This window comes from Thamnophis sirtalis, unplaced genomic scaffold, assembly GCF_051295495.1.
Source record: "Thamnophis sirtalis isolate CommonGarterSnake01/CBP01778 unplaced genomic scaffold, rThaSir2_p1.2 scaffold_3, whole genome shotgun sequence".
NCBI classification, from domain to species: domain Eukaryota; kingdom Metazoa; phylum Chordata; class Lepidosauria; order Squamata; family Natricidae; genus Thamnophis; species Thamnophis sirtalis.
In genome coordinates this window covers 6431033-6458041 of record NW_028261383.1, presented here as the reverse complement: position 1 = coordinate 6458041, position 27009 = coordinate 6431033, and the positions used below count along the sequence as shown (strand labels likewise).

Here is a 27009-nt window from a genome sequence, read left to right as displayed (position 1 = left end):
ATGAACAAGAAGCTCCAGGTCCTGCACAATCTCACACTTGGCTACAACATCCATGACAACTTCTTGAACATACTTCTCACTTCAGATGCCTTGCTGGACATGTTGTCTCCTGGAGAAGCCAATGTTCCCAACTACAGTTGCGGAAAGAAAGACAGTCTTTTGGCTCTTCTTGATAGTGCTTTTGATGACACCTCCATTCAGATGTCAACATTAGTGGCCCCCTACAAAGTTCCACAGGTTTGTGAGAATGTTTCTCTATCTATTAACTGAGTGGGGTTACAGTGGGTGAACAATACATTACACTATATGATCTCTGGAAGCTGCTTTTCATCATGGCCATTGTACATGTCAAAGTTGGGGATTCTGGACTTCAGTAGGAAGCAAACATCAAAGCAAACATACCATATTTTTCGGAGTATAAGACACATCTTTTTTCCTCAAAAAAGAGGCTGAAAATCTGGGTGCACCTTATACATTGAATACAGCATTTTTTGCCTTCCCAAAGCCTCTCCCCCTTTACCAAAATAGCTGTGCATAGCCTTATGGAGGCTTTCAGACAACTCCTGGGGGCTGGGAAGGGCAGAAATGAGCAAAAAATAGACCGATTTTGCACACACACACCCAGCCCCTGGGAGCACTCTATAAGCCTCCACAAGGCTATGCATGCAATTTTTTTTTACAAAAAACAGGCCTGTTTCCCGAAAAAGGTCATTTTTGCTAGTTTTTGCCCGCCCTCCCCAGGAGCACTCTGCAAGCCCACCCAAAGCTATCCATACCTTTTATTTGAAAAAAAAAAAAAGAGCCCGTTTTCCCACAAAAAATGGGCCATTTTGGGAAGGTTTGCAAAATGCAAAAACTTTTTTTCCCCTTTTGGAAAGCTCTTTAACCGATTGATGAGAATTACATGGATCAAATGCTGTGCCAGCAGGAACAAAGTGGACCATGTAGAAACAATGAAAAAATCATATTTTTCTACATAATGATAGCCAGAAATAAGATTCCCATCTATTATTTTAACTATAATTGATAAAAATTTTACATCTTATGGGACCACTAATATTACAGAATACAGAATAACAGAATTGGAAGGGACCTTAGAGAGCTCAAGCCTGAGACCTATGCATTTCCGGACAAATGGTTATCCAATCTTTTCTTAAAAACCTCCAGTGTTGTAGCATTCACAACCATTGAACGAAGCTGTTCCAATGATTAATTGTTCTGTCAGGAAATTTCTTCTCAATTCTAGGTTGCTTCTCTCCTTGATTAGTTTCCATCCATTGCTTCTTGTCCTGACCTCAGATGCTTTGGATAATAGCTTGGATCCATCTTTGTTGTGGCAACCCATGAGATATTGGAACATTGCTATCATCTCAATCCTAGTTTTTCTTTTCTTTCAACTAGACATACCCAAATCTTTCAACTGTTCTTTATATGATTTAGCCTCCAGTCCTCTAATAATGTTCCTTACTCTTCTCTGCACTATTTCTAAAGTCTCAATACCCTTTTCATATCGTCGTGACTAATACTTGATGCAGTATTCCAAGTGTGGCCTTACCAAGGCATTATAAAGTGGTATTAACACTTCACATGATCTTGATTATATCCCTCTCTTAATTCAGCCCAGAACTGGCTTTTTTGGCAGCTGCAGCACACTCCTGGCTGATATTTAACTGACTGTCCACTAGAACTCCAAATCCCTTTCACAGTTGCTACTATTGAGCCAGGTACCCCTTATACTAGACTTGTGCATTTGGTTTATATTGTCTAAATGTAGAACCTTACACTGAATTTCATTTTGTTAGATAAAGCCTGAGTTTGCAAAGATCCTTCAGTATGTTCAGCCCATTGTCTGAAGCGTTGGCTGCTCTGCCAACTGGGTGTCATCTGCAAATTTGATGAGTTCCCAATCTATCCTCTTATGCAAATCATTGATGGAGATGTAGAAGAGTACTGAACCTAAGACAAAGTCTTGGGGTACGACACTACATACTTCCCTCCCTATATATGAGTTCCAGTGAAGACTATATGTTGATTACAGCTGGTCAGCCAGTTATGACTCCATCTGGTGCTGTTGGTGTCTAACTCACATTTTTCTACCTTATCAAGGAGCAGGTTGTAGTCTAATTTATCAGATGCCTTACAGAAGCCCAAGTAAATTGTATTGGCAGCATTCCTTTGGTCCACTATTTTTGTCACTTTGTCAAAGAATGCAATAAGATTAGTCTGGCCTTATCTGTTTGTGACAAACCCATGTTAGTTTTCAGTTATACCTGTTTTGTTTCTAGGTTAGTCAGCCTGATAGGTCTGTACTTTCTTGGATCTATTTTAGCCCCTGGTAGTTCACTGGTTCTTCAGTATCTTTGAAAGAAATAGTTCAGTGTTTCTGATATCATGTCTACCAGTTCATTCAGAACCTTGGGGTGCAATCTTGTCCTTGTGATTTTACCTTGTTTAGGGTCTACTTGTGCTCACTTACCATTTTCTTGTCTATTTCAACTTGTGTTCCTAATCTGTTTTTTACAGTACTGTTTTTGATAAGGATAGACCATTTTTATTGAGTATAGACATTAACAACTTACCAGAACTAATGAAAGGTCCCAAAGATGTAAAATACAGCAATCAGTCAATTCCAGGTTTCTTCTCTCCTTGAGTAGTTTCCACCCATTGTTTCTTGCCTTGCCTTCTGATGCTTTGGAAAATAAATTGATGCCCCCCTCATGCGCACACAGATTACCCTCATGGTCTCATGTCAACCTGAACTTTCGTAATATATATAAAAATAAAGCTATGTTAAAATGACAGATTCCCAAGGTTCTATTTTTGTAGAACAAAGAAAATTAAAGACCTTGAATTTTATAAATAAATATATAAACAGCTGTGGACCCTTTGTCTCTTGCAAATGTGGAAACCAAGCTAAAAAGATTCTGAAAAATAATAATATGGGATATCAAAGCAAAGAAAAAATATAACTATCCTTAGTAAGGCTGGCACTCTTAAATGGATGAGCCACTACAAAGGTTCCTTCCAAATTGCCACATATTTCATTGCAGAAGTGCCTAAAACTCTTAGGGTGGTATTTACTTGAGTAAAAATTGAGCAGCTGGACACAATGGTTAAATATGGAGCATTTAACGAAAAGAAGAGACTTCTATTTGTGGAGTTCAGGAGATAAAAACATAATACATCTATTATTTGAATATCAATTGTATAAGAGTGAGATCAGTAACTTGGACTGCATATTCAATGAATGATGTACTGGGATCCTTTTATTGAAAGGATATATTTCCTGTGTGTTCAGAATTTTAAAAATGCTATTAATCATGGTCCCTGATTTAAACCAAACAGTTAAGATATGCATCTTAATTTGATGATCAAGTTTAACGATGGCCAATTCTAGGGTTTATTATTTGGATTCTTTATTCTTATTCTTCTTTAGGTGATTCTTTAATCTTTTCAATTTTTGTGTATGGCTTTGTTAATGTTTTGTGTTTTATATTCTGTATCTTGTTATGGCCTAATGAATCAATAAGCTACTTTAATATGTTCATGAAGACAAACTTAGATTTATTAAGAGCTAACATTGAGGACTTGATATGATCCCAAATATAACATAGTACTTTTCATTGCTTTTACAGATCAGTAGTAGAATTGTTTCAGAGACTCTCAGTGATAAACGTCAGTTCCCTTTTTTCCACCAGACGCTCCCCAAAATAGGGTTCCACTACCCAGAAATTGTGCAGTTGCTCCTGCATTTCAAATGGACCTTGATTGGTCTCTTTACTTCAGATACAGATGAAGGAGAGAATTTCATGAGGACTTTTACTCCTATGCTTGTCAAGCATGGAATTTGTGTTGTTCTATCGCAACAATTCTCAATGGCTGAAAATAAAGACCTTCTCGGAGATGCCATCTCTAAGTGGAGGCAAGTCAATGTCTATGTTTACTTCATGGAATATGTTTCCCTTGGTGAGATAGTTCTTCCTTTCTTCTTAAAACTTATGAGTTTGCCAGGACCCATTGAAGGAAAAGTCTGGATTTTAGCACATATGGCGTCTCTGACAATTAGAAAGAGCATAATTTTCAAATATGTCCATAGTTTTTGGACCTTTAATATGATGGTGAAAAAAATGCCAAAGGATGATGTCATCAAACCTTCTTTCTTTCTACAACACCAGTTTGAAGATCAGTCTTTTCACTGCTCTTTTTCAAAGAACATAATTTCTATCAAAGGTCGGAGAAGATGCACCCAGAAAGCACCACTGCAGACCAAAGAGGAATCAAACCAGATCCAAATCTCAATTACGATAAAAATTTACAATACTGTTAAGACTCTGGGCCACATCTTGAATGCTGCATACTCCTCCAGATCCAGGAGGAGACTGAAGGAGAACAAAGGGATTTTGGAAGCTCCAAGGCTTCAGCCATGGCAGGTATGGAGTCCTGACAAGGATCCATTAACGTTAGTTCCTTAGGAGAACAAATCCAAAGAGAAGGAGAAGAACCATCACAACCTACCAACAACTGATTTGGCTAGTTGCTTGGGAGATGATTTACCAAGGTTCTGTCACCAGATATATTTTGATATTTAACACTTCAAATTTTAAAAAGATACATGCATTTTAAACAAATTTCTGCATGTATTTAAGGAATTTTTGTATGTTTCCAATTAATTATGGTAGAATTTTATATTCTGAAAAGTTAACTGATCCTTAGAGCAGAGAAGAGTAGAGTAGGCATTCTACACCACTTCAGACAAATGGTTATCCAACATCTTCTTAAAATCTTCCTGTGTTGGAGCATTCACAACTTCTGGAGGCAAGTTGGTCCAGTGAATAATTTTTATGTCAGGAAATTCCTTCTTAGTTGTAACTTGCTTTTCTCTTTGATTAGTTGATGGAATAAGAAATAAATGGAGATACCGGCTAATACCAGGAATCTCTCTTTTAACACCAATGGTGGAAATGGAGAAATTCCCTAAGATCTAATTGAAAGAATGGATTAGTAAACTAAAAGAAAATCATCGGAACACTGCTATCATGTTTATCCTAGTTCTTCTTTTTATTAAACTAGACATGAACAGTTCCTGCAACCATTGTTCATATGTTTTAGACTCCAGTCTCCTAATCATCCTTGAGTTGGGGTCTTCCCAAACCAGAACATGCACTTCTGAGAAACTCATGGAGGCATTTCCTTCTTTCCATGAGCATCATATAGCCAATTGTCATTCACATTGTGATTAGCTACTATTTAGCAATCCTTCTCACAAATGTATTTATCAAGTTTAGTATATCCAGGATCCTTCTTCTCTTACCTCTCATTTTCGTTCTTCTAGGTGAAGAACATTTCAACCCCCCCTTCTGTTTTTTCTCACCAAATTTTTATACACCATCAAGTTGTGTTTTAAACTTAAAGGTGTAATTTCCTCATCTGCCCATGTTTCTCATTTCTAAGAAACTTGGTTTTTTACTTTTAAAATTTGTGAATATTTTAATCCTAGTTTCATCACTTTCTGGACAAGAAGGAGTTTTTCAATGTTTCACTGGATAGACTGTATGTGGACCAAAATGGAGATGTGAGAGCAGATCTGGAGATCCTGAGCTGGGTGGTTCTTTCAAACAAGAATCCCCCCAAACTGCAAATGGGGAGTTTTGAAAGCCAGAGGCTGATTTTCAACCAAGATGCTCTGTCTCGTCTAAAGTTGCTCAACAAGGTATGTGATATATATGTGTCTGTTTCTGTTTTCCAAAGCCATAAAACATATTTAAGGTAGGTTAAGCCTAGTCACCATGCTGGATGACCTACACTAAGAGTTGAGTGTGGGGAGGAGAACCCTTATGCTTTTCTTAGATGGCTTTGTAGGCTTTAGTACTATTGCTCAAGTGTCCTTTAGATGCTGTAGCATGGAGCACTATTTTAGGGTGATTCAGCCATATGCAGCATGGAATTCCAGGTGACAAATCTTCAGGATACAGAGCATGGCCCTTCTCCCTAGGAGAGAGCCGAGGTGGTGCAGTGGTTAGGGTGCAGTACTGCAGGCCACTTCAGTTGACTGTTATCTTCAGTTCAGCGGTTCTAATTTCACCGGCTCAAGGTTGACTCAGCCTTCCATTCTTCCGAGGTGGGTGAAATGAGGACCCAGACTGTGTAAAACCACTTAGAGAGGGCTGAAAGCCCTATGAAGCTGTATATAACTCTAACTACTATTGCTATTGCTATTCTTCCTGAGTGCAACTGCGTCAGGCCTGGAAGCTATTAATACATTGGAGTTTTGAGGAAGCACAAGCCTCGGATCCTTATTTGTTTGAGGACGCTATTTGGAACCCTGATATGGTTTAAATTTATGGTTACTATTTAAAGTCTCTTGGGGCAAATAGGAGGCTCCAATATAACTAATAATAAGTTTTACCATATTTTAGATCTCTTAAAAACATTTGGAACTTGAAAGAGATTTCATATTTATCTAAGTGAAGTTCCAAAACTACTTGTCTAATATTAACGCCGACGACAATTTTGCATGGAGGGTGAGTCCCAGCATATTTTCTTTGACATTTCTTCTTTTTCTTCTTAGTCTCTGCCTCAGTCCAAATGTGTGGAAAATTGTCGCCCTGGATTTGTCAAGCGAGCTCAGGAAGAAAAGCCAGTTTGCTGCTATGACTGTGTTCCTTGTCCAGAAGGGACCATCTCCATTCAAGAAGGTGGGTGATACTGGTGGAAAGGGTGCTGGATTCATCCAGATCATTCCTCCTGGATTTAGGATGCCTTCTTCATGCTTTGGTTACTTCCTATGTACTGAATAGCATTCATAATGTACTTTAATGTATTCTGCATAGGGTTGCTGCTGAAGACTACCTAGACTGTACTCATGATCCAGAATGCAATATCATGCAGTTTGCTGAGTTTCCCCTATATTCACCCCTATTATGTCAGCTCCTTAGACTCCCACTGTCTTTCCAACTGCAATTCAATTAAAGCTAAACTATATTAAACTTTTAATAAATAAACATAGTGGGGAAAGGTATTATATTTAGAGGGGGGATTTTGTTATTGGTTTTATTGTTGTATATATTTGGGTTTTTATGTTGGGCTTTCAGTTGCACTAAACTGGTTTAAGATAGGCAACCAGACAAAGGTTATATATTTTAACCATTTTCTATGGATTTCCTGTCTCTCAGTATCATCGGTCATTCATCATCTCTCATCCAAAGAATGTATTTATTGAAACATGACAAGAGATAGAAAAGCAATCATACTTTCTGTTTTCTCAGATACTGAAAAATGCACCAAGTGCCCTAACGATCAATATCCAAATGAGGACAAAGTCCAATGTATCCCCAAACGAATAAGCTACCTGTCCTTTGAGGAACATCTGGGCATCCTACTGGTCTCTTTTTCACTACTCTTATTCTTAACCACAAGCCTTGTTTTAATCATCTTCATTAAATATCTAGAAACTCCCATTGTTAAAGCCAACAACAGGGATCTCTCCTTCATTCTCCTGGTCTCCCTCATACTCTGCTTCTTGTCCTCCATTTTCTTCATTGGACGACCAAGGAAAGCCACCTGTCTTCTACGACAAGCAGTATTCAGCATTGTCTTCTCAGTAGCCGTATCTTCTGTGTTAGCTAAAACAATCACAGTGGTGCTGGCCTTTCTGGCAACAAAACCAGGGAACACTGTGAGAAGATGGTTGGGGAAGAGCTTGGCGAACTCCATCATCCTTTCTTGTTCTGGTGTTCAAATTTTCATCTGTGTCATGTGGTTGGGAGTTTGTCCTCCATTTCCTGATTCTGACCTGCACTCCCAGCCAGAAGTGATCATCCTTCAATGCAATGAAGGTTCAGTCACCATGTTTTATGTTGTCCTCGGATACATGGGGTTCCTAGCTGCCATTTGCTTCACTGTAGCTTTCCTAGCCAGGAATCTGCCTGGAGCCTTCAACGAAGCCAAGCTGATCACCTTCAGCATGCTGGTCTTCTGCAGTGTCTGGGTCTCCTTTCTGCCCACCTACCTGAGCACCAAAGGAAAATACATGGTGGCTGTTCAAATCTTCTCCATCTTGACCTCTGGGGCTGGACTGCTGTGTTGCATCTTCTTCCCCAAGTGTTACATTATCCTCCTCCGGCCAGAGCTAAACACTAAGGAACATTTGATGATAAAAATAGGAAGATGATAAATAAATTGTTTCTTAGATTTGTATTATTTAATTATTTATTGTAATTATTATTGATTTGTATGCTTCCTTTTCATTTAATTGACAATTAGAGTTATTTGAAATCAAAGCTGATAAAAATATTAGTGTAAGATTAATCTAAAATAATCTCAAACATTAAATAAACAATTAATAATTACTATTTGTATTTTAAACTATTGGTTGTCCTTCTTGTCCTCAGAACACTTAGATATGTATTAAACAAAAATTATATCAAACAATTCATAATTGAATGATTAATGTTCACATCTTTAAAACTGTTTGTTGTCATCCCATTTCTCATCACTCAGGTTAATCCATATTTGATTTAGGCAACTTTCCAGAGTGGACACATGTGAGTTACAACCTGGGTCTTGGAGTGCTGTAAACAGGGCAGGTTCCTTCAAAGTTAGTTAGAAGGTCTTTCATGGTTCTTTTGGAATTAGTATTTTCATTTCTCTGAGGTTTGGATAGTACTTGGGGGTGGCTGGGAGGTTGATCAGGCCAATGTGATGTTGCAACAAGCTGTAACTGGGATTGGTGTTCTTTTTTCCTCCTGATTTTCTCCTTCTCAGCACCTCTATTCATTTAAGCTCCAGATCAAGTTCCATTTTTCTTGTGGGTGTTTTTTTCTCAAGTATTCATTGTATTTTTCAGCTTTTACCCATCATTCAGGACTCCACTAAATACTTAAATAGAATCCTCCAATTCTTCTCACCTGTGCACAGTAAATATCCCACACAATGTAAACATCCATTTTATTCCTAGTTCTGCATATAGATATTTCAGCAGTGCTGATTAAAAATTGATGCCCAGATCTAACAGGATCTTATGTCCTATGCCTGTCTTCTGAAGATTTTTACTGGCACCTCTGCTATACGTTTAGCAGTCACATTTGTTAATGGAACTCCTTCCAAATACATAATGGCGTAGTCACAGACAATCAGAATATACTCATTGTCTCCAGTGGATTGTGGCAAAGGCCTGCAATATCCACAGCTGTTTTGGTAAAGGAAATGTGGACTGAAAGTCCTGTTTCCATAGCAACTTTGTCATGCTCCCCTTTTGGCTTTACCAACAGAGACTTGGGGGAAGATTGACAGTATAGGGCCAACTCTCCACAAAACCCTGGCCATTGGAATCAATCCAAAATTCTGTAAATGGTCCTTTCCCATCTATCCCAACCATGGATTTCTATGGAGCAATTCCATTACTGATTTGTGATATTCCTGAGGAACTACAAGCTGTTTTGGTGCAGCAGTTAGAATGCAGTACAGCAGGCTACTTCTGCTGACTGCCAACTGAATGCAATTTGGTAGATGGAATCTCACCAGGCTCAAGATGGACCCAGCCTTCTATCCTTCCATGATCGACAATGAGGACCCAGATTGTTGGAGGTCATATGCTGACTTTGTAAACCACATAGAAAGGGCTGTAAAACACTATGAAGTGCTATATAAGTCTAAGTGCTATTGCTATTGCTTTCTCTTCAATGTCTTATCCAGAAGCAATTTTTTTTCCTGGAATTTGGGTTTTGTCCCCTGTTTTCCACCTTTTTTGCTGCTAACCAACAAAATTTTAATGTTGGGACCTTCTTTTAACAGGGTACCAGGTGAATCTCCCATTTAGGAGTGTCTATCCCTATGGGTTTACCCCTGTTTTTGTCAGCCTTTCATAACACTTTCTCTTTCCTACTGATATCTCACTTCTCCTATTGAGTCAGAAAGAATTCCAGCTTCCTTCCCTTCCATTTTCCTCCTTGTCTTCACCTTAAACTTGGATTTTGTAGTTACTCTCACTATCTTAGCTTCACATGTGCTATCAGAATGACACATGCAGTATCACAAGGTCAGGCTGCAAGCTCCACCCATTTGGGTGATGTGTGATGTCACAATGAATTTAGGACAGGAAGTGTGGCTCGTATCACAAGGCCACAATGCTGCTTCTTCAGTCTGGCCTCCTTCAGCTCATTCTCTCTCTCTCTTTTTCATTCCTTTATTTTAGTATTTACAGTAAGAAAAATTAAAATTAAAAGGAAGAAAACAGCCATTCACTGTTCTTTTTCTCAAGTTGGTAAAACAGTGAGAAAGAATGTTATTTGCATTCTTATCAAGAATCAGAAATTATATCTTGCTATTTTTCTTTTCCATGTTTTGCTGGGCTTCTTATATTTCACTCTTTACAAGCCTTGAAAGTAGCTTACTCAGGGAAGTGAGATCAGGATTACAAATAGCATCCAAAATTAAAGCAGAGTCCAAGCCAAAGTATTGCTCAAAGTTCCAATTTATTAAGAGAGCCATGTTGGCATATCTGGGAAAACCTAAATCTGAAAGTTTCCCAGTTTTCCCCACCCCATTGAAAGTTCACGAACTTGCCCCACACCCACCAGCCCATCAAATTGTCAAATCTTCCACTTCCATGTTGGCAGTTCCACCCATCCAGTTTCGGTTAGGGGCAGAGGTGCAGAGACAAAGGATGACCTTGGCTCTCAGAAAGGAATTTTGTTTAGGCTACATAGCATCTAACTCTCTACAATCCAGGGGTGGGTTTCAGCCAGTATGCACTTGTATGTCTGTAACCATTTGTGAAATTTATCATGTCTTCCCATACCTGTCCTTCTGGAGTTAGCATACCGGAACGTTCCCTCTCATTGCCTGCCCCCTTGCTTACTCCCCCCACCTGCCCAGTCACCGCTCACTTGCTCGCTCAACCCTGTACACACCAGACTTGCCCTGCCCTTCTTTTTGACAGCTGCCTCATTTCCATTTGGGGAGGGGGATCCATGCAGAAGGAGAAAAAACTTAGATTTCTTTCCCCCACCCACATTTGGAAATGAGGCGGCTATCAAAGAGAAGGGAGTGTGACCCGTATCGCTTCTTCAAACAACCAAAGAAGGAACAGGAGGGGAGTTCAGCTATTTGAGGAAGCCACGTGCGTCTTTTACAACAGCTGAACTTCCCTCCTGTTCCTTCTTCACCTCTTTGAAGAAGCCACGTCGGGCGCATTCCCTTCTCTTTCACAGCCACCTCATTTCCAATTGGGGGGGTCCATGAAGAGGAAGGAAAAACATGGATTTCTCCCCGCCCCAATTGGAAATGAGGTGACTGTCAATGGGAAGGGAATGCATCCGCCGTGGCTTCTTCAAATCGCCAAACTCCCCTCCTGTTCCTTCTTTGCCTGTTTGAAGAAGCCTTATGTGGCCCATTCCTTTTTCTTTCTCAGCCACCTCATTTCCAATTGGGGGAAAGAAATCCATGTTTTTCCTCTCTCTGCATGGAGCCCCCTCATCGGAAACAAGGCGATTCCAGCAGCTGCATTTTGCCTTGAAACTTGCTGTCCCGAAGGGGACATTCTCCCAGTGGTGTCTCAGGCACTCCCACCCTTAGCTGGGAGGGAGTAAGGACAGCTGGTGCAGTTTGGCTGTTCCTGGCTACCTTCAGATCATCGGGGGGCCTCATGTGCCTGCTCGCTCATGTGGGCTGTGTGCCTCTAGCAGGAATGAGAAGCGCGAGGATCTTAATTTAGTAGGGGAGGAGAGGCTGGAGCGAAAGGTTCCCCAGTGCTCATGGCCACGGCTGCTACTTAGGAGAAAATCAGCCAGAATCTCAAGTGAGAGCCACGGGGCGAGACACAAATGATGAAATGGGTCACCGTGGGCACAAAAAGCACCATAGTATTTCCTCCCAATGGTCCATGAAATAACCAGCCAAATAAATTAATAAAGTTGGCTTTGCTTCCTGTGCAGCAAGAGAGAAAGTTACCTGAGAGAGTTGCCACTGGGATAATGTCCCCTTCGGGTTGCTGGGGCAGCAGGTTTCAAGGCAAAACATAGCTGCTGGAGTCAGTGCGCCTGCAACTTAATGCTCTCTGAGAATCCTGCATTACAGGGAGCAGCAATAGCAGTAACACCGACCACCACCACCATCCCCAGTAGGCTTGTGGTCTTTTGTGCATCTCTCCTGAGCGTCTCTTGGGAGGCGACCTCCGGTAGAGCCTCTGGGTGGAAGGCAAGTGAATGGCACATTGCTGGGAGAGGCTGGCCATCTCCGAAGCCAGCTCTCAATGAAGGAGGCAGAGATGAGGCTTAGGGCTTGTTTCCCTGCTTCCTTCCTCTGTGTGCTGTGGGTGGCAGGGAAAATGAGGCTTCTCTGCCAGCCTCTCAGCTGGCAAAACAGAAATTTGCACCAACTGGAAGTTATATGTATGAGGGGGGGGGGCAAAAGAGAGAAAGAAAGGAAGGAAGGGGGGGAGAGAGAGAGAGACGAAAAAAGAAAGAGACAAAGATAGAAAGAAAAAGAAGGAAAGAGAAAGAAAGAAAATTGGAGAGAAAGACACAAGAAAGAAGGAAGGAAGGAAGGAAGGAAGGAAGGAAGGAAGGAAGGAAGGAAGGAAGGAAGGAAGGAAGGAAGGAAGGAAGGAAGGAAGGTGGGAGAGACACACAAAAAAAGAAAGGAAGGAAGGAAGGAAAATGGAAGGAAGGAAGGAAAGAGAAAAAAGAAAGAAAGTTGGAGAGAGAGACACAAGAAACAAGGAAGGAAGGAAGGAAGGAAGAAAGAAAGAAAGAAAGAAAGAAAGAAAGAGAAAGAAAGAAGGAAGGAAGGAAGGAAGGAAAGTGGAGGAGAGAGACACAAGAGAGAAAGAAGGAAGGAAGGAAAGAAAGAAAGGAAGAGGGAGAGACAGAAGAAAGAAAAAAGGAAAGAAGGTATGAAAAAGGAAGGAAAGAGAAAGAAATAAAATTGGAGAGAGACAAGAAAGAAAGGAAGGAAGGAAAGAAAGAAAGAAAGAAAGAAAGTGGGAGAGACACACAAAAAAGAAAGGAAGGAAGGAAAAAGGAAGGAAGGAAAGAGAAAAAAGAAAGAAAGTTGGAGAGAGAGACACAAGAAACAAGGAAGGAAGGAAGGAAAGTGGGGGAAAGAGACACAAGAGAGAAAGAAGGAAAGAAGGAATGAAAAAGGAAGAAAAGAGAAAGAAATAAAATTGGAGAGAGGGACACAAGAAAGAAAGGAAGGAAGGAAGAAAATAAGAAAGGAAATAAAGAAAGAAAAAGAAAGAACTTATGATCACAATTGAGCCACAAATTATGGTTGCTAAGCAAGAGCATTGTTAAATGAGTTTCACCACATTTTACAAGTTGACCTCTCCCACCTGGTTACATGACCGCCAAGCCACACACACAAAATAGGGCATGCCTACAGAATAGGTTCTAAAAAAATTGAAACCCACCACTGGTACAATCCCCCCTCCCATAATTCCACAATTGAAGAGGCATAATAGAAAGTGTGGCAGAACAAATATCCGAAAGGAATATGGCTGCAGGTCTGACAGCTAGAAGACCTCCAAGGTCCCTTCCAACTCTGTTATTCTAAGGATGGCTTCTCAGTAAATAAATATATTCTCAGAAAACAATGAAGGCAGGAAGTTCCTCTTATGGAATGACATATAGGAGAGAATTGGATGGCCGGGACAGGAGATGGTGTTGGGGATGGTTTTATAAAGTAGGGACTGATGTTAATGTGTAGAAGGTGTGCTGGATAGAGGGGAACTTATGGTCGCTCCCCTAATTACAGCTGTCATCACTCTTGGGTGAAGAATAAAAATAATAATTTCATGCAACTTCCTGCAGTTGATCATCCCAGCTTAGAACAAACTTGGTAGTCGCCATCTTATTATTATATACTTACGGGTTTCTTTAGAGGATTTATATGGCTACCCACTCACCCTCAGTGACTCTGAGCAGTGAAGGATCAGATGGTGGAATGTATCTACAGATGAGGCCCTGTGGATCAGAGGAAGGGTCATATGTGGAGATAAGACCTAGGTATAGACTGAATGGACATGAGAGTGAGGAATATGAATTCTGATCAAACATTTTCCCTTGTCTTCATTTTTTTGCCTTGACAATTAAGAACTTTGCTCCTTCCTGTCCTTTTCACTGCAGAAGGATGTGGGGGTCCTGGGGGAGGGGGAGTGCGGCCTCAGACAAAGATTTAAAACTGCTTTTTCTTTTCTCTGTGGAAGGTGGGGGGTCGCGGGGCGAGTAGGGATGGTGACAAAACTGTTTGTTCTTTCATTCTGTTCTGCAATCGGAAGAGGGAGATGCACATTCGTAGCAAGACAGAATTAAGCACTTTACCTGTTACTAGCTGGGATATTAGGAATAAGAATAGCTCGCTTATAAGAAAACACCCAAAAACCACATCGCTGGCACACTTTGCAAGATACCCGTGACCTGGGGTGAAAAAGAGTTGACATGACCTTTAGCTATTTAGCATAACAAACGTAAGGGTTTAGGGCACCGAAATCCAAATAACCAATCAATATTATCTGTTCAGCATTCATTAGTAGGGGGAAAGGCAAAAGGTTGAAGGCGACCATCCCTTTAATATAAAAACTGCTGTAAGATTCTAATCTTGGCCCTTTGGTTAGCTTTCAGATAGGGGCCCTTACTTCTTGGTACCAAACTAAAAGTATAATTCTGTATCAACCCTTATGTCCAGTGACTTTGGCTTTGACACCAAGCAAGAACCCAGTTTTGGGGACAACAGTAGCTTACAAACAATTTACGGCATGGTTTTTATGGAACAATACGTTGGTATAAGGAAAGGGGCTTTTCCCCTACATCTGCAACTTTCTGATTCTACAAACAAATTTCAGGGTCCCCAGAGGAGAAGTTGCTTCTCACTGTAATTATTATCATCATCCCAGTCTTTGAGAGCTTTTCTGCCACTTCTCTGTGCTCTGTGTGGCTCATGTCTTGGGACAGACATGGGCTGGGCTCTTGAATGTGTCTTTTTCTCCTTCCCAGCTGAAGCTCACTTTGTCTCTGCCCAAATCAAGAAGCCTTGGCCATTTCCATCTTGTGAGAGTGCCTTGAATTAGAACATAGAATAATAGAGTTTGAAGGAAACCTGGAGGTGTTCTTTGCTCAAGAAGGAAATCCTATATCATTTTAGACAAAGGGTTATTCACTTTATTCTTCAAAACTTCCATTGTTGGAGCATTCACAACTTCTGGAGGCAAGTTGGTCCTCTGATCAATTGTTAACTGTCAGGAAATTTCTCCTCAGCTCTAATTTCTTCTCTCCTCAATTATTTTCCATTATTTGTTTTTCATCTTGACTTCTGGTGCTTTGGAAAATAGGTTGACCCCCCACTTCTTTTTTGTGGATACCCCTCAAATATTGTAACTAGTATCATGCCAGCCCTCGTCCTTCTTTTCACTAGACTAGACACATCCAATTCCTGCATGTTCCTTTATGTTTTAGCCTCCAGCCCCCTCTTTATCTTTATTGCTCTTTTCTGCCTTCTTTCCAGAGTCCCAACATCTTTTTTTATATTGTGACAAGAACTGGTTGCAGTATTCCATATGTTCTCTTACTAAGGCTTTGTAAAGTAGTACTACCACTTCACAAGATCTTGATTCTCTCCCTCTTACAATTCTTCTCTTTTTCTTGTTTAGAAGTGTGAAGGAGATTGATTGATTGATTGACCCTAACCCTAACCTTATGAATCTTTTGCTTCTGCTTTGGATGCTACATGTGTCCCAGCCAGCCTCTGGGAAGCTTAGAATGAAATGCCTGTTGAATTTGGAGGGCAGCAAAAGACCATGGAGCTACTACAGTCCAGGAGACCATCTCATTAGTACGATTATCACTGCAGCAAAAATGTCACCTGAAATCTTGCCCTTCAATGTGTCGCCTTCTATTCATTAGTAAGTCATACAGTGTGATGGAGTTTAATTCTCTCCATTTGAAGTACTAACATTCTCTTGTTCTTATTACGCTGACTCCTATATTGGAAAAACTGTCTGCTTTCCAGAATCATTTGATTTCCAAGGCTTCCCTCCTGTTTCTTATTTTGTGGAAGAGACTCAAATCCAAAGAAAGGGCAGGACAACTCTGAAATAAATTCAAATTATTCTCCCAATCCAGTCCTGAATTCATCACTTAAATAGTAATTTTTGTTTAAAATACCTTGTTGAATGTTTGCTGTTGCTCTTATACTTATTTCTTTATTTTTTATCAGTGCTCATTGATATTCAGTGACTGATGCTTATACAAATAGAGATTATTTTAACTTGTTTTCTTGATCACTTATAAATTACCTTAATGATTGGGTGATTTTAATCCTTGTGGTTGAGAAAATGAAAAATATAGTGCTAATACAAGTAATGATATATTTGTTGATATATTTTAATATTGAACCTGGTAAAAATGATCTCTATCCAATCTTGTCAACAGTCATAAAAATTAAATGGTGATGGCTGACTGATTAATTTTTAGGTTTGTATCAGTGTTGGTTTAAAACTGGGTAGGCTTGAGGAGATGAAAAAGAAACAAATACATCATTTTATTATTCCTGATGATGATAAGGTGAACTTTTATTTACAGTGATTCACGTTTTAATCATCAAACTATCATACGATTCATTGGTACCATTGAAATGATGAACAAGAATCTCCAGGTCCTGCACAATCTCACACTTGGCTACAACATTCATGACAGTTTTTTGAACATACCTCTCACTTCAGAGGCCTTGCTGGAGATGGTGTCTACTGGAGAAGCCAATGTTCCCAACTACAGCTGTGGAAGGAATGACAATCTTTTGGCTCTTCTTGATAGTGCTTTTGATGACACCTCCATCCAGATGTCAACATTAGTGTGCCCCTACAAAGTCCCACAGGTTTGTCTTAGTCTTAGTCTTAGTTTATTTATATGCCGCCCTTTTCCCTGGGGGGACTCAGGGCGGCTTACAACTCGAAGGGGGGGGAAACAAACATTTAACACATAAGACACATCATTAAAAGCACAACATTCATACTATTCGGGTGGGTTACAGTCTTTAACCCCAGGCCTGACGGGATAGCCAGATCTTAAGGGCTGTGCGGAAGGTCTGGAGGGTGGTGAGGGTACGAATCTCCATGGGGAGATCGTTCCATAGGGTCGGAGCTGCCACCGAGAAGGCTCTCCTCCGCGTGATTGCCAGTCGACATTGACTGGCAGATGGAACTCAAAGGAGGCCTAATCTATGGGATCTAATTGGTCGGGTGGAGGTGATTGGCAGTAGGCGGTCTCTCAAGTACCCAGATCCACTACCATGAAGGGCTTTGTGGGTGACAAGTAGCACCTTGAAGCGTACTCGGAGATCAACAGGTAGCCAGTGCAGCTCGCGGAGGATAGGTGTTATGTGGGTGAAGCGAGGTGCACCCACAATCGCTCACGTGGCCGCATTCTGGACTAGCTGAAGTCGACGAATACTCTTCAAGGGCAGCCCCATGTAGAGCACATTGCAGTACTCCAGCCTAGAGGTCACAAGGGCACGAGTGATTGTTGTGAGAGCCTCCCGGTTCAGGTAGGGGCGCAACTGGTGCACCAGGCGAACCTGGGCAAATGCCCCCCTGGTCACAGCTGACAAATGATGGTCAAAAGCCAGCTGTGGGTCCAGGAGAACTCCCAAGTTGCGGACCCTGTCTGAGGGGCATAGTGTTTGACCCCCCAGCCTGAGAGATGGAATACTTGCTGAATTAGTGGGAGGGAAACACAACAGCCACTCGGTCTTGTCTGGGTTGAGCACAAGCTTGTTAGCCCTCATCCAGTCCCTAACAGCTTCAAGGCCCTGATTCATCACGTCCACCGCTTCATTGAGTTGGCACGGGGCGGACAGATACAACTGAGTATCGTCCGCATACTGGTGGTATTTTATCCCGTGCCGCCGAATGATCTCACCCAGCGGTTTCATGTAGATGTTGAAAAGTAGGGGGGACAAGACCGAACCCTGCGGCACCCCATATGTTAGGGGCCTAGGGGTCGATCTCTGCCCTCCAACTAACACCGACTGCGACCTGTCCGAGAGGTAAGAGGAGAACCACCACAAAACAGTGCCTCCCACTGTTTGTGTGAATGTTTCTCTATCTGTTAACTGAGTGGGGTAATGGTGGGTGAGCAACACATCCAGACATATCCTCTTATGAAGCATCTCGGTTTTGGGGAGGTTTCTGCTGCAACATGTGCGTGGGAGGACAGGCTCTATATCCAATCAAGGAGCCCTCTTTACAAAGGGACCATGTAGAAATAACGGAAAAATTATATTTTGTACATAATCATATCCAGAATAAAGATTCACAAATATATTATTTTAATTATAATTTATAAACACTATACCTCTTATGGGACCATTAACATTACAAAATATGGAATAAAAGAATTGGAAGGGACCTTGGAGGTCTTCGAGTCCAACCTGGTGCTCAGGCAGGAACCCTAAAGGTTTTCAGACAAATGGTTATCCAATCTCTTCTTAAAAACCTCCAATGTTGGAGCATTCACAACCTCTGAATGAAGCTGTTCTAATGATTAAATGTTCTGTCAGGAAATTTCTTCTTAGTTCTAGGTTCAGTCCCTCTCTTAATGCAGCCTAAAACTTACTTTTTTGGCAGCTGCAGAACACTCCTTGTTCATCTGTAAGTGATTGTCCACTAGAACTCCAAGATCCCTTTCACAGTTGCTACTATTGAGCCATGTGCAACCTATACCAGACCTGTACATTTGGTTTATCTTGCCTAAATGTAGAACCATACACTGAATTTCATTTTGTTAGATAGAGCCCAAGTTTGCAAAGATCCTTCAATATCTTCAGCCTATTTTTTTGGAGTGTTGGCTATTGCTGCCAACTAGGTGTCATCTTCAAATTTGATGATTTCCCCATCTATTCTCTTATCCAAATCATTGATGAAGATGTTGAAGAGTACTGAATCTAAGACAAAGTCTTGGGGTACGGCACTACATACTTCCCTCCATATAGATGAAGTTCCAGTGAGGACTACATGTTGAGTACAGCTGGTCAGCCAGTTATGAATCCATGTGGTGGTGATGGTATCTAACCCACATTTTTCTACCTTATCAAGTAGCAGGTTGTAGTCTAGTTTATCAGATGCCTTACAGAAGCCCAAGTAAATTGTATCGACAACATTCCCCTGTACCATAATTTTTGTCACTTGGTCAAGAAGTGCAGAGAATGCAATAAGATTAGACTGGCATTATCTGTTTCTGCCAAACCCGTTTTGGTTTTTGGTTATGACTTTGTTTCTAGATGTTTGCTGATTCCTTGCTTGATTATCTTTTCCAGACTCTTCCCAGGTATTGAAGTCAGCCTGATAGGTCTAAGGTTTCTGGGATGTATTTTACCGCTTTTTTAAAGATCTTTTCCAGTTCTCTGATAGTTCCCTGGTGCTTCAGGATCTTTGAAAGAAATATTTCTGTGTTTCTGAGATCATGTCTGCCAGTTCCTTCAGAACCTTGGGGTTTAATCTTGTCCTGGTGATTTGACCTAGTTTAGGGTGGACTGGAACTTGACTACCATTTTCTTGCCTATTTTAACTTGTGTTCCTAATCTGTTTTTTACAGTACTGTTTTTGATAGGATGGATCATTTTTATTCAGTCTAGACATTATCAACTTACTAGGACTAATGAAAGGCCCTAAAAGTGTAAAATCTATCTATCTATCTATCTATCTATCTATCTATCTATCTATCTATCTATCTATCTATCTATCTATCTATCTATCATCTATCTATTCCAGGTTTCTTCTCTCTTTGAGTAGTTTCCATCCATTGTTTCTTGCCTTTCCTTCTGGTGCTTTGGAAAATAAGTTGACCCCTGCTCCCATACACACACAGGTTACGCTTGTGGCCTCATATCAAACTTTGATTCTATATATATAGACTCAATTACAGTATCTAAGAAGTATCTTGGTTTAAAATGACTTCAGTTTATGCCCTTAGAGCTGAACTGGAAATTTAGGCAATTTGTTCATTGCCAAAAAACAATTATTAGAATAAAAATAAAGCTATGATAAAATGACAGGTACCCAAGATTCTATTAAAGACCTCTTGAATTGTATACATTGATATATAAACAGCTGTAGGCTCCTTGCCTCTTGTATGCGTGGAAACCAAGTTAAAAGTGGAAACCAAGTTAAAAGTTTGCTGAAAAAATAATGTGGGATATGAAAGCATAGAAAAAATACAACTATCCTTAGTAAGGCTGGCACTCTGAAATGGATGTGCCACTAGAAATGTTCCTTCCAAATTGCCACATATTTCATTGGAGACGTCCCTAAACATCTTAGGGTGTTATTTACTTGTGTAAAATTTGAGCAGCTGGACACAATGGTTAAATATGGAAGATTTAACAAAAAGAAGATACTTCTATTTGTAGAGTTCAGGAGATAAAAGACATAATGCATTTATTATTTGAATATCAATTTTATAACAGTTAGATCAGTATATTGGACTGCATATTAGACAAATGATGTATTGGGATCCTGTGTGTTCAAATTTTTTAAAATGCTATTAATTATGGGCCTTTATTTAAACCAAACAGTTAAGATATGCATCACAATTTGATAAATAAGTTTAATGATAGCAAATTCTAGGGTTTGTTATTTGCATTCTTTATTGTTATTCTTTTTATGTTATTCTTTCATCTTTTCAATATTTGTGTATGGCTTTGTTAATGTTTTGTGTTTTATATTCTGTATCTTGATATGGCCTAATAACTACTCAACAATAAGGTACTTTAATATGTTCATGAGAACAAACTTAGATTTATTAATAACTAATATTTTGGACTTGATGTGATCCCAAATATAACATAGGACTTTTCATTGCTTTTACAGATCAGTGATAGAATTGTTTCAGAGGCTCTCAGTGATAAAAGTCAGTTCCCTTTTTTCCACCAGACACACCCCAAAATAGGGTTCTACTACCCAGAAATTGTCCAGCTGCTCCTGCATTTCAGATGGACCTTGATTGGTCTCTTTACTTCAGATACAGATGAAGGAGAGAATTTCATGAGGATTTTTACTCCTATGCTTGTCAAGCATGGAGTTTGTGTTGTTCTATCGCAACAATTCTCAATGACTGACTATAAACACCTTCTTGGAGATGCCATCTCTAAGTGGAAGCAAGTCAATGTCTATGTTTACTTCATGGAATATGTTTCCCTTGGTGAGATAGTTCTTCCTTTCTTCTTAAAACTTATGAGTTTGCCAGGACCCATTGAAGGAAAAGTCTGGATTTTAGCACATATGGCGTATCTGACAATTAGAAAAAACATAATTTTCAAATATGTCCATAGTTTTTGGAGCTTTGATATTATGACGAGAAAAAAGCCAAAAGATGATATCATCAAAAATTCTTTCCTTCTACAACACCAGTTTGAAGATCAGTCTTTTCACTGCTCTTTTTCAAAGAACATCATTTCTATCAAAGGTCGGAGAAGATGCACCCAGAAAGCACCACTGCAGACCAAAGAGAAATCAAAACAGATCAATATCCCAATTACGATAAAAATTTACAATGTTGTTAAGACTCTGGGCCACATCTTGAATGCTGCATACTCCTCCAGATCCAGGAGGAGACTGAAGGAGAACAAAGGGATTTTGGAAGCTCCAAGGCTTCAGCCATGGCAGGTATGGAGTCCTGACAAGAATCCATTAATCTTAGTTCCTTTGGAGAAGGAATCAAAAGTAGAAGGAGGAGAACCATCACAACCTATCAACAACAGATTTGGCTAATCTAGTTGCTCGGGAGATGTTTTACAAAGATTCTGGCACCAGATATATTTTGATATTTAACATTTCAACATTTAAAAAGATATATGCATTTTCAACAAATTTCTGATGTATTAAAATAATTTTTGTATGTTTCCAATTAATTATGGTCGAATTTTATATTCTGAAAAGTTACCTGATACTTAGAGCAGAGCAGAGCAGAGCAGAGCAGAGCAGAGCAGAGTAGAGCAGAGTAGAGTAGATTAGAGTAGGCATTCTACACCACTTAAGACAAATGGTTATCCAACATCTTCTTAGAAACTTCCTGTATTGGAGCATTCACAACTTCTGGAGTCAATAATTTTTCTGTCAGGAAATTCCTCCTTAGTTGTAAATTGCTTCTCTCTTTGATAAATGGAGATACCGGCTAATACCAGGACTCTCTCCTTTAACACCAATGGTGGAAATGGAGCAATTCCCTAAGATTAAATTGAAAGAATGGATTAGTAAACTAAAAGAAAATCATCGGAACACTGCTATCATGTTTATCCTAGTTCTTCTTTTTATTAAACTAGACATGAACAGTTCCTGCAACCATTGTTCATATGTTTTAGACTCCAGTCTCCTAATCATCCTTGAGTTGGGGTCTTCCCAAACCAGAACATGCACTTCTGAGAAACTCATGGAGGCATTTGCCTTCTTTCCATGAGCATCATATAGCCAATTGTCATTCGCTTTGTGATTAGCTACTATTTTGCAATCCTTCTCACAAATGTATTTATCAAGTTTAGTATATCCATGATCCTTCTTTTCTTACCTCTCATTTTCCTTCTTCTAGGTGAAGAACATTTCACCCCCCTCTCTGTTTTTTCTCACCCAATTTTTAGACACCATCAAGTTGTGTTTTAAACTTAAAGGTGTAATTTCCTCATCTGCCCATGTTTCTCATTTCTAAGAAACTTGTTTTTTTACTTTTAATATTTGTGAATATTTTAATCCTAGTTTCATCAATTTCTGGACAAGAAGGAGCTTTTCAATGTTTCATTGGATAGACTGTATGTGGACCAAAATGGAGATGTGAGAGCAGATCTGGAGATCCTGAGCTGGGTGGTTCTTTCAAACAAGAATCCCCCCAAAATGCAAATGGGGAGTTTTGAAAGCCAGAGGCTGATTTTCAACCAAGATGCTCTGTCTCGTCTAAAGTTGCTCAACAAGGTATGTGATATATATTTGTGTCTGTTTCTGTTTTCCAAAGCCATAAAACATATTTAAGGTAGGCTAAGCCTTGTCACCATGCTGGATGACCTTCACTAAGAGTTGAGGTGGGGAGCAGAACCCTTATGCTTTTCTTAGATGTGGTGCAGTGGTGGCACAGTGGTTAGGGTGCAGACCACATCAGCTGACTGTTATCTGCAGTTCAGCAGTTCTAATCTCACCGGCTCAAGGTTGACTCAGCCTTCCATCCTTCCGAGGTCGGTGAAATGAGGACCCAGACTGTGGGGACGATATGCTGACTCTGTAAACTGCTTAGAGAGGGCTGAAAGCCCTATGAAGTGGTATATTAGTCTAACTGCTATTGCTATTGCTATGTCTTTGTAGGCTTTAGTACTATTAGCCAAGTGTCCTTTAGATGCTGGAGCATGGAGCACTATTTTAAGATGATTCAGCCATACGCAGCATGTAATTCCAGGTGACAATTCTTCAGGATACAGAGCATGGCCCTTCTTCTTCCTCAGTGCAACTGGGTCAGGCCTGGAAGCTATTAATACATTGGAGTTTTGAGGAAGCACAAGCGTCGGATCCTTATTTGTTTGAGGATGCTATTTGGAACCCTGATATTGTTTAAATTTATGGTTACTATTTAAAGTCTCTTGGGACAAATAGGAGGCTCCAATATAACTAATAATATTTTTTTTCCATATTTTAGATCTCATAAAAACATTTGGAACTTGAAAGAGATTTCATATTTATCTAAGTGAAGCTCCAAAACTACTTGTCTAATATTAATGCCGACCACAATTTTGCATGGATGGTGAGTCCCAACATATTTTCTTTGACATTTCTTCTTTTTCTTCTTAGTCTCTGCCTCAGTCCAAATGTGTGGAAAATTGTCGCCCTGGATTTGTCAAGCGAGCTCAGGAAGAAAAGCCAGTTTGCTGCTATGACTGTGTTCCTTGTCCAGAAGGGACTATCTCCATTCAAGAAGGTGGGTGATACTGGTGGAAAGGGTGCTGGATTCATCCAGATCATTCCTCCTGGATTTAGGATGCCTTCTTCATGCTTTGGTTACTTCCTATGTACTGAATAGCATTCATAATGTACTTTAATGTATTCTGCATAGGGTTGCTGCTGAAGACTACCTAGACTGTACTCATGATCCAGAATGCAATATCATGCAGTTTGCTGAGTTTTCCCTATATTCACCCCTATTATGTCAGCTCCTTAGACTCCCACTGTCTTTTCAACTGCAATTCAATTAAAGCTAAACTATATTAAACTTTTAATAAATAAACATAGTGGGGAAAGGTATTATATTTAGAGGGGGGATTTTGTTATTGGTTTTATTGTTGTATATATTTGGGTTTTTATGTTGGGCTTTCAGTTGCAATAAACTGGTTTAAGATAGGAAACCAGACAAAGGTTATATATTTTAACCATTTTCTATGGATTTCCTGTCTCTCAGTATCATCGGTCATTCATCATCTCTCATCCAAAGAAGGTATTTATTGAAACATGACAAGAGATAGAAAAGCAATCATACTTTCTGTTTTCTCAGATACTGAAAAATGCACCGAGTGCCCTAACGATCAATATCCAAATGAGGACAGAGTCCAATGTATCCCCAAAGGAATAAGCTACCTGTCCTTTGAGGAAAATCTGGGTATCATCCTGGTCTCTTTTTCTCTACTCTTATTCTTAACCACAAGCCTTGTTTTAATCATCTTCATTAAATATCTAGAAACTCCCATTGTTAAAGCCAACAACAGGGATCTCTCCTTCATTCTCCTGGTCTCCCTCATACTCTGCTTCTTGTCCTCCATTTTCTTCATTGGACGACCAAGGAAAGCCACCTGTCTTCTACGACAAGCAGTATTCAGCATTGTCTTCTCAGTAGCCGTATCTTCTGTGTTAGCTAAAACAATCACAGTGGTGCTAGCCTTTCTGTCAACAAAACCGGGGAACACTGTGAGAAGATGGTTGGGGAAGAGCTTGGCGAACTCCATCATCCTTTCTTGTTCTGGTGTTCAAATTTTCATCTGTGTCATGTGGTTGGGAGTTTATCCTCCATTTCCTGATTCTGATCTTCACTCCCAGCCAGAAGTGATCATCCTTCAATGCAATGAAGGTTCAGTCACCATGTTTTATGTTGTCCTCGGATACATGGGGTTCCTAGCTGCCATTTGCTTCACTGTAGCTTTCCTAGCCAGGAATCTGCCTGGAGCCTTCAATGAAGCCAAGCTGATCACCTTCAGCATGCTGGTCTTCTGCAGTGTCTGGGTCTCCTTTCTGCCCACCTACCTGAGCACCAAAGGAAAATACTGTTCAAATCTTCTCCATCTTGACCTCTGGGGCTGGACTGCTGTGTTGCATCTTCTTCCCCAAGTGTTACATTATCCTCCTCCGACCAGAGCTAAACACTAAGGAACATTTAATGATAAAAATAGGAAAATGATGAATAAATTGTTTCTTAGATTTGTATCATTTAATTATTTATTGTAATTATTATTGACTTGTATGCTTCCTTTTCATTTAATTTACAATTAGAGATATTTGAAATCAAAATTAATAAAAATATTAGTGTATGATTAATTAAATTAAACTCTAAAATAATCTCAAACATTAAATAAACAATTAATAATTACTATTTGTATTTTAAACTATTGGTTGTCCTTCTTGTCCTCAGAACACTCAGATAAGCTAATACATATATTAAACAAAAATAATATCAAACAATACATAATGGAATGATTAATGTTCACATCTTTAAAACTGTTGGTTGTCATCCCATTTCTCATCACTCAGGTTAATCCATATTTGATTTAGGCAACTTTTCAGAGTGGACACATGTGAGTTACAACCTGGGTCTTGGAGTGCTGTAAACAGGGCAGGTTCCTTCAAAGTTAGTTAGAAGGTCTTTCATGGTTCTTTTGGAATTAGTATTTTCATTTCTCTGAGGTTTGGATAGTACTTGGGGTGGCTGGGAGGTTGATCAGGCCAATGTGATGTTGCAACAAGCTCTAACTGGGATTGGTGTTCCTTTTTCCTCCTGATTTTCTCCTTCTCAGCACCTCTATTCATTTAAGCTCCAGATCAGGTTCCTTCCTCCTTGTGGATATGATTTTTTTAAAGTATTCGCTGGATTTTCCAGCTTTGGCCCATCATCCAGGACTCCAATGAATACTTAAAAAGAACCCTTCAATTCTTCTCACCTGTATCGAACCTTATCCAAACAAGCCTCTTGTCCCCAAATAGGAAGCTTTCAGCATTCTGCTATGTGAATGCCATAACCTAGTCGCAGCTCAGGTGATTTCTGAGGTTAGTGCCTGGAAGGTTTGAGATCTCCCTGGACTAATTTCCCTCCTTCTAACAGAAAATTAATTCTTCCTCTTCACTAATGGCCCTTAGAGGTCTCTGGAATCTGAGGCATTCCCACCTCTGCCACCAATTGTTGAAAATTCAGGTTTATTCTTTTCTTTTTTTGAACCACCAATAAGTAAATGGGTACAGACTCAATACTCCAAAATCACTGAAAACCTGAACAGCTGATTTGGCTTTTCTGTCTGAAATAGCCGGGGAGACAATTTCATTTCACAAAAGAAAAGCTCACACATTTTTTTCTCAAAAAGGAATTGTAAATTACAAATGCTTTCAACTAATGAAAAATTAATCATAATATTAAAACTGTTTTCAATTTTAGCTATTTTCTGTAAATTCTTCATCCACAGTCTACGACTGCAGTCATGTGAAAAAAAATGTATACCCTCTTTGGAGTTCTCTTCACACCTGGCTTCTCCATTTTGGCTTTCTTTTTGTAAAACAAATGATGGCAGGATTGTAATATGTCAGGTGTTGTTATTCATCTGATTCTGTATTTATCTTACTTTTAAGAACTGTTGAGGACCAGATGATTTTTACTCTCTCCTGATATATAAAACCATAGAACTCAAAGAGGATGTACTTATTTTTTTCCCCGCATACACTTGTATTTTCTTTAATGTCCAATTTTACTCCATCTTCTTACCTTTTATATTTTTGCTTTTGTTATCTATTTT

General features: G+C 39.7%; 1 protein-coding gene across 1 annotated transcript; it reads left to right on the top strand.

Moving 5' to 3' along the window:
• LOC148047075 (vomeronasal type-2 receptor 26-like) lies at nucleotides 1-25378 on the top strand. The gene is made up of 8 exons (XM_087707726.1): nucleotides 1-237; nucleotides 5498-5710; nucleotides 20861-20900; nucleotides 21012-21191; nucleotides 21456-21655; nucleotides 22739-22951; nucleotides 23816-23942; nucleotides 24513-25378. Exons 1-8 carry the CDS (start codon nucleotides 1-3, stop codon nucleotides 25376-25378), a joined length of 2076 nt encoding a protein of 691 aa, XP_087563852.1.
• Nucleotides 25379-27009: the final 1631 nt, after the last annotated feature.

Bases quoted from the DNA above. Each gene is read 5' to 3' on its own strand.
- LOC148047075 (XM_087707726.1), top strand. From the start codon at position 1: ATGAACAAGAAGCTCCAGGTCCTGCACAATCTCACACTTGGCTACAAC. The intron at 238-5,497 runs GTTTGTGAGAAT...TTTTAATCCTAG, and splicing joins CCCCCTACAAAGTTCCACAG to TTTCATCACTTTCTGGACAA. The intron at 22,952-23,815 runs GTATGTGATATA...TTTTCTTCTTAG, and splicing joins GTCTAAAGTTGCTCAACAAG to TCTCTGCCTCAGTCCAAATG.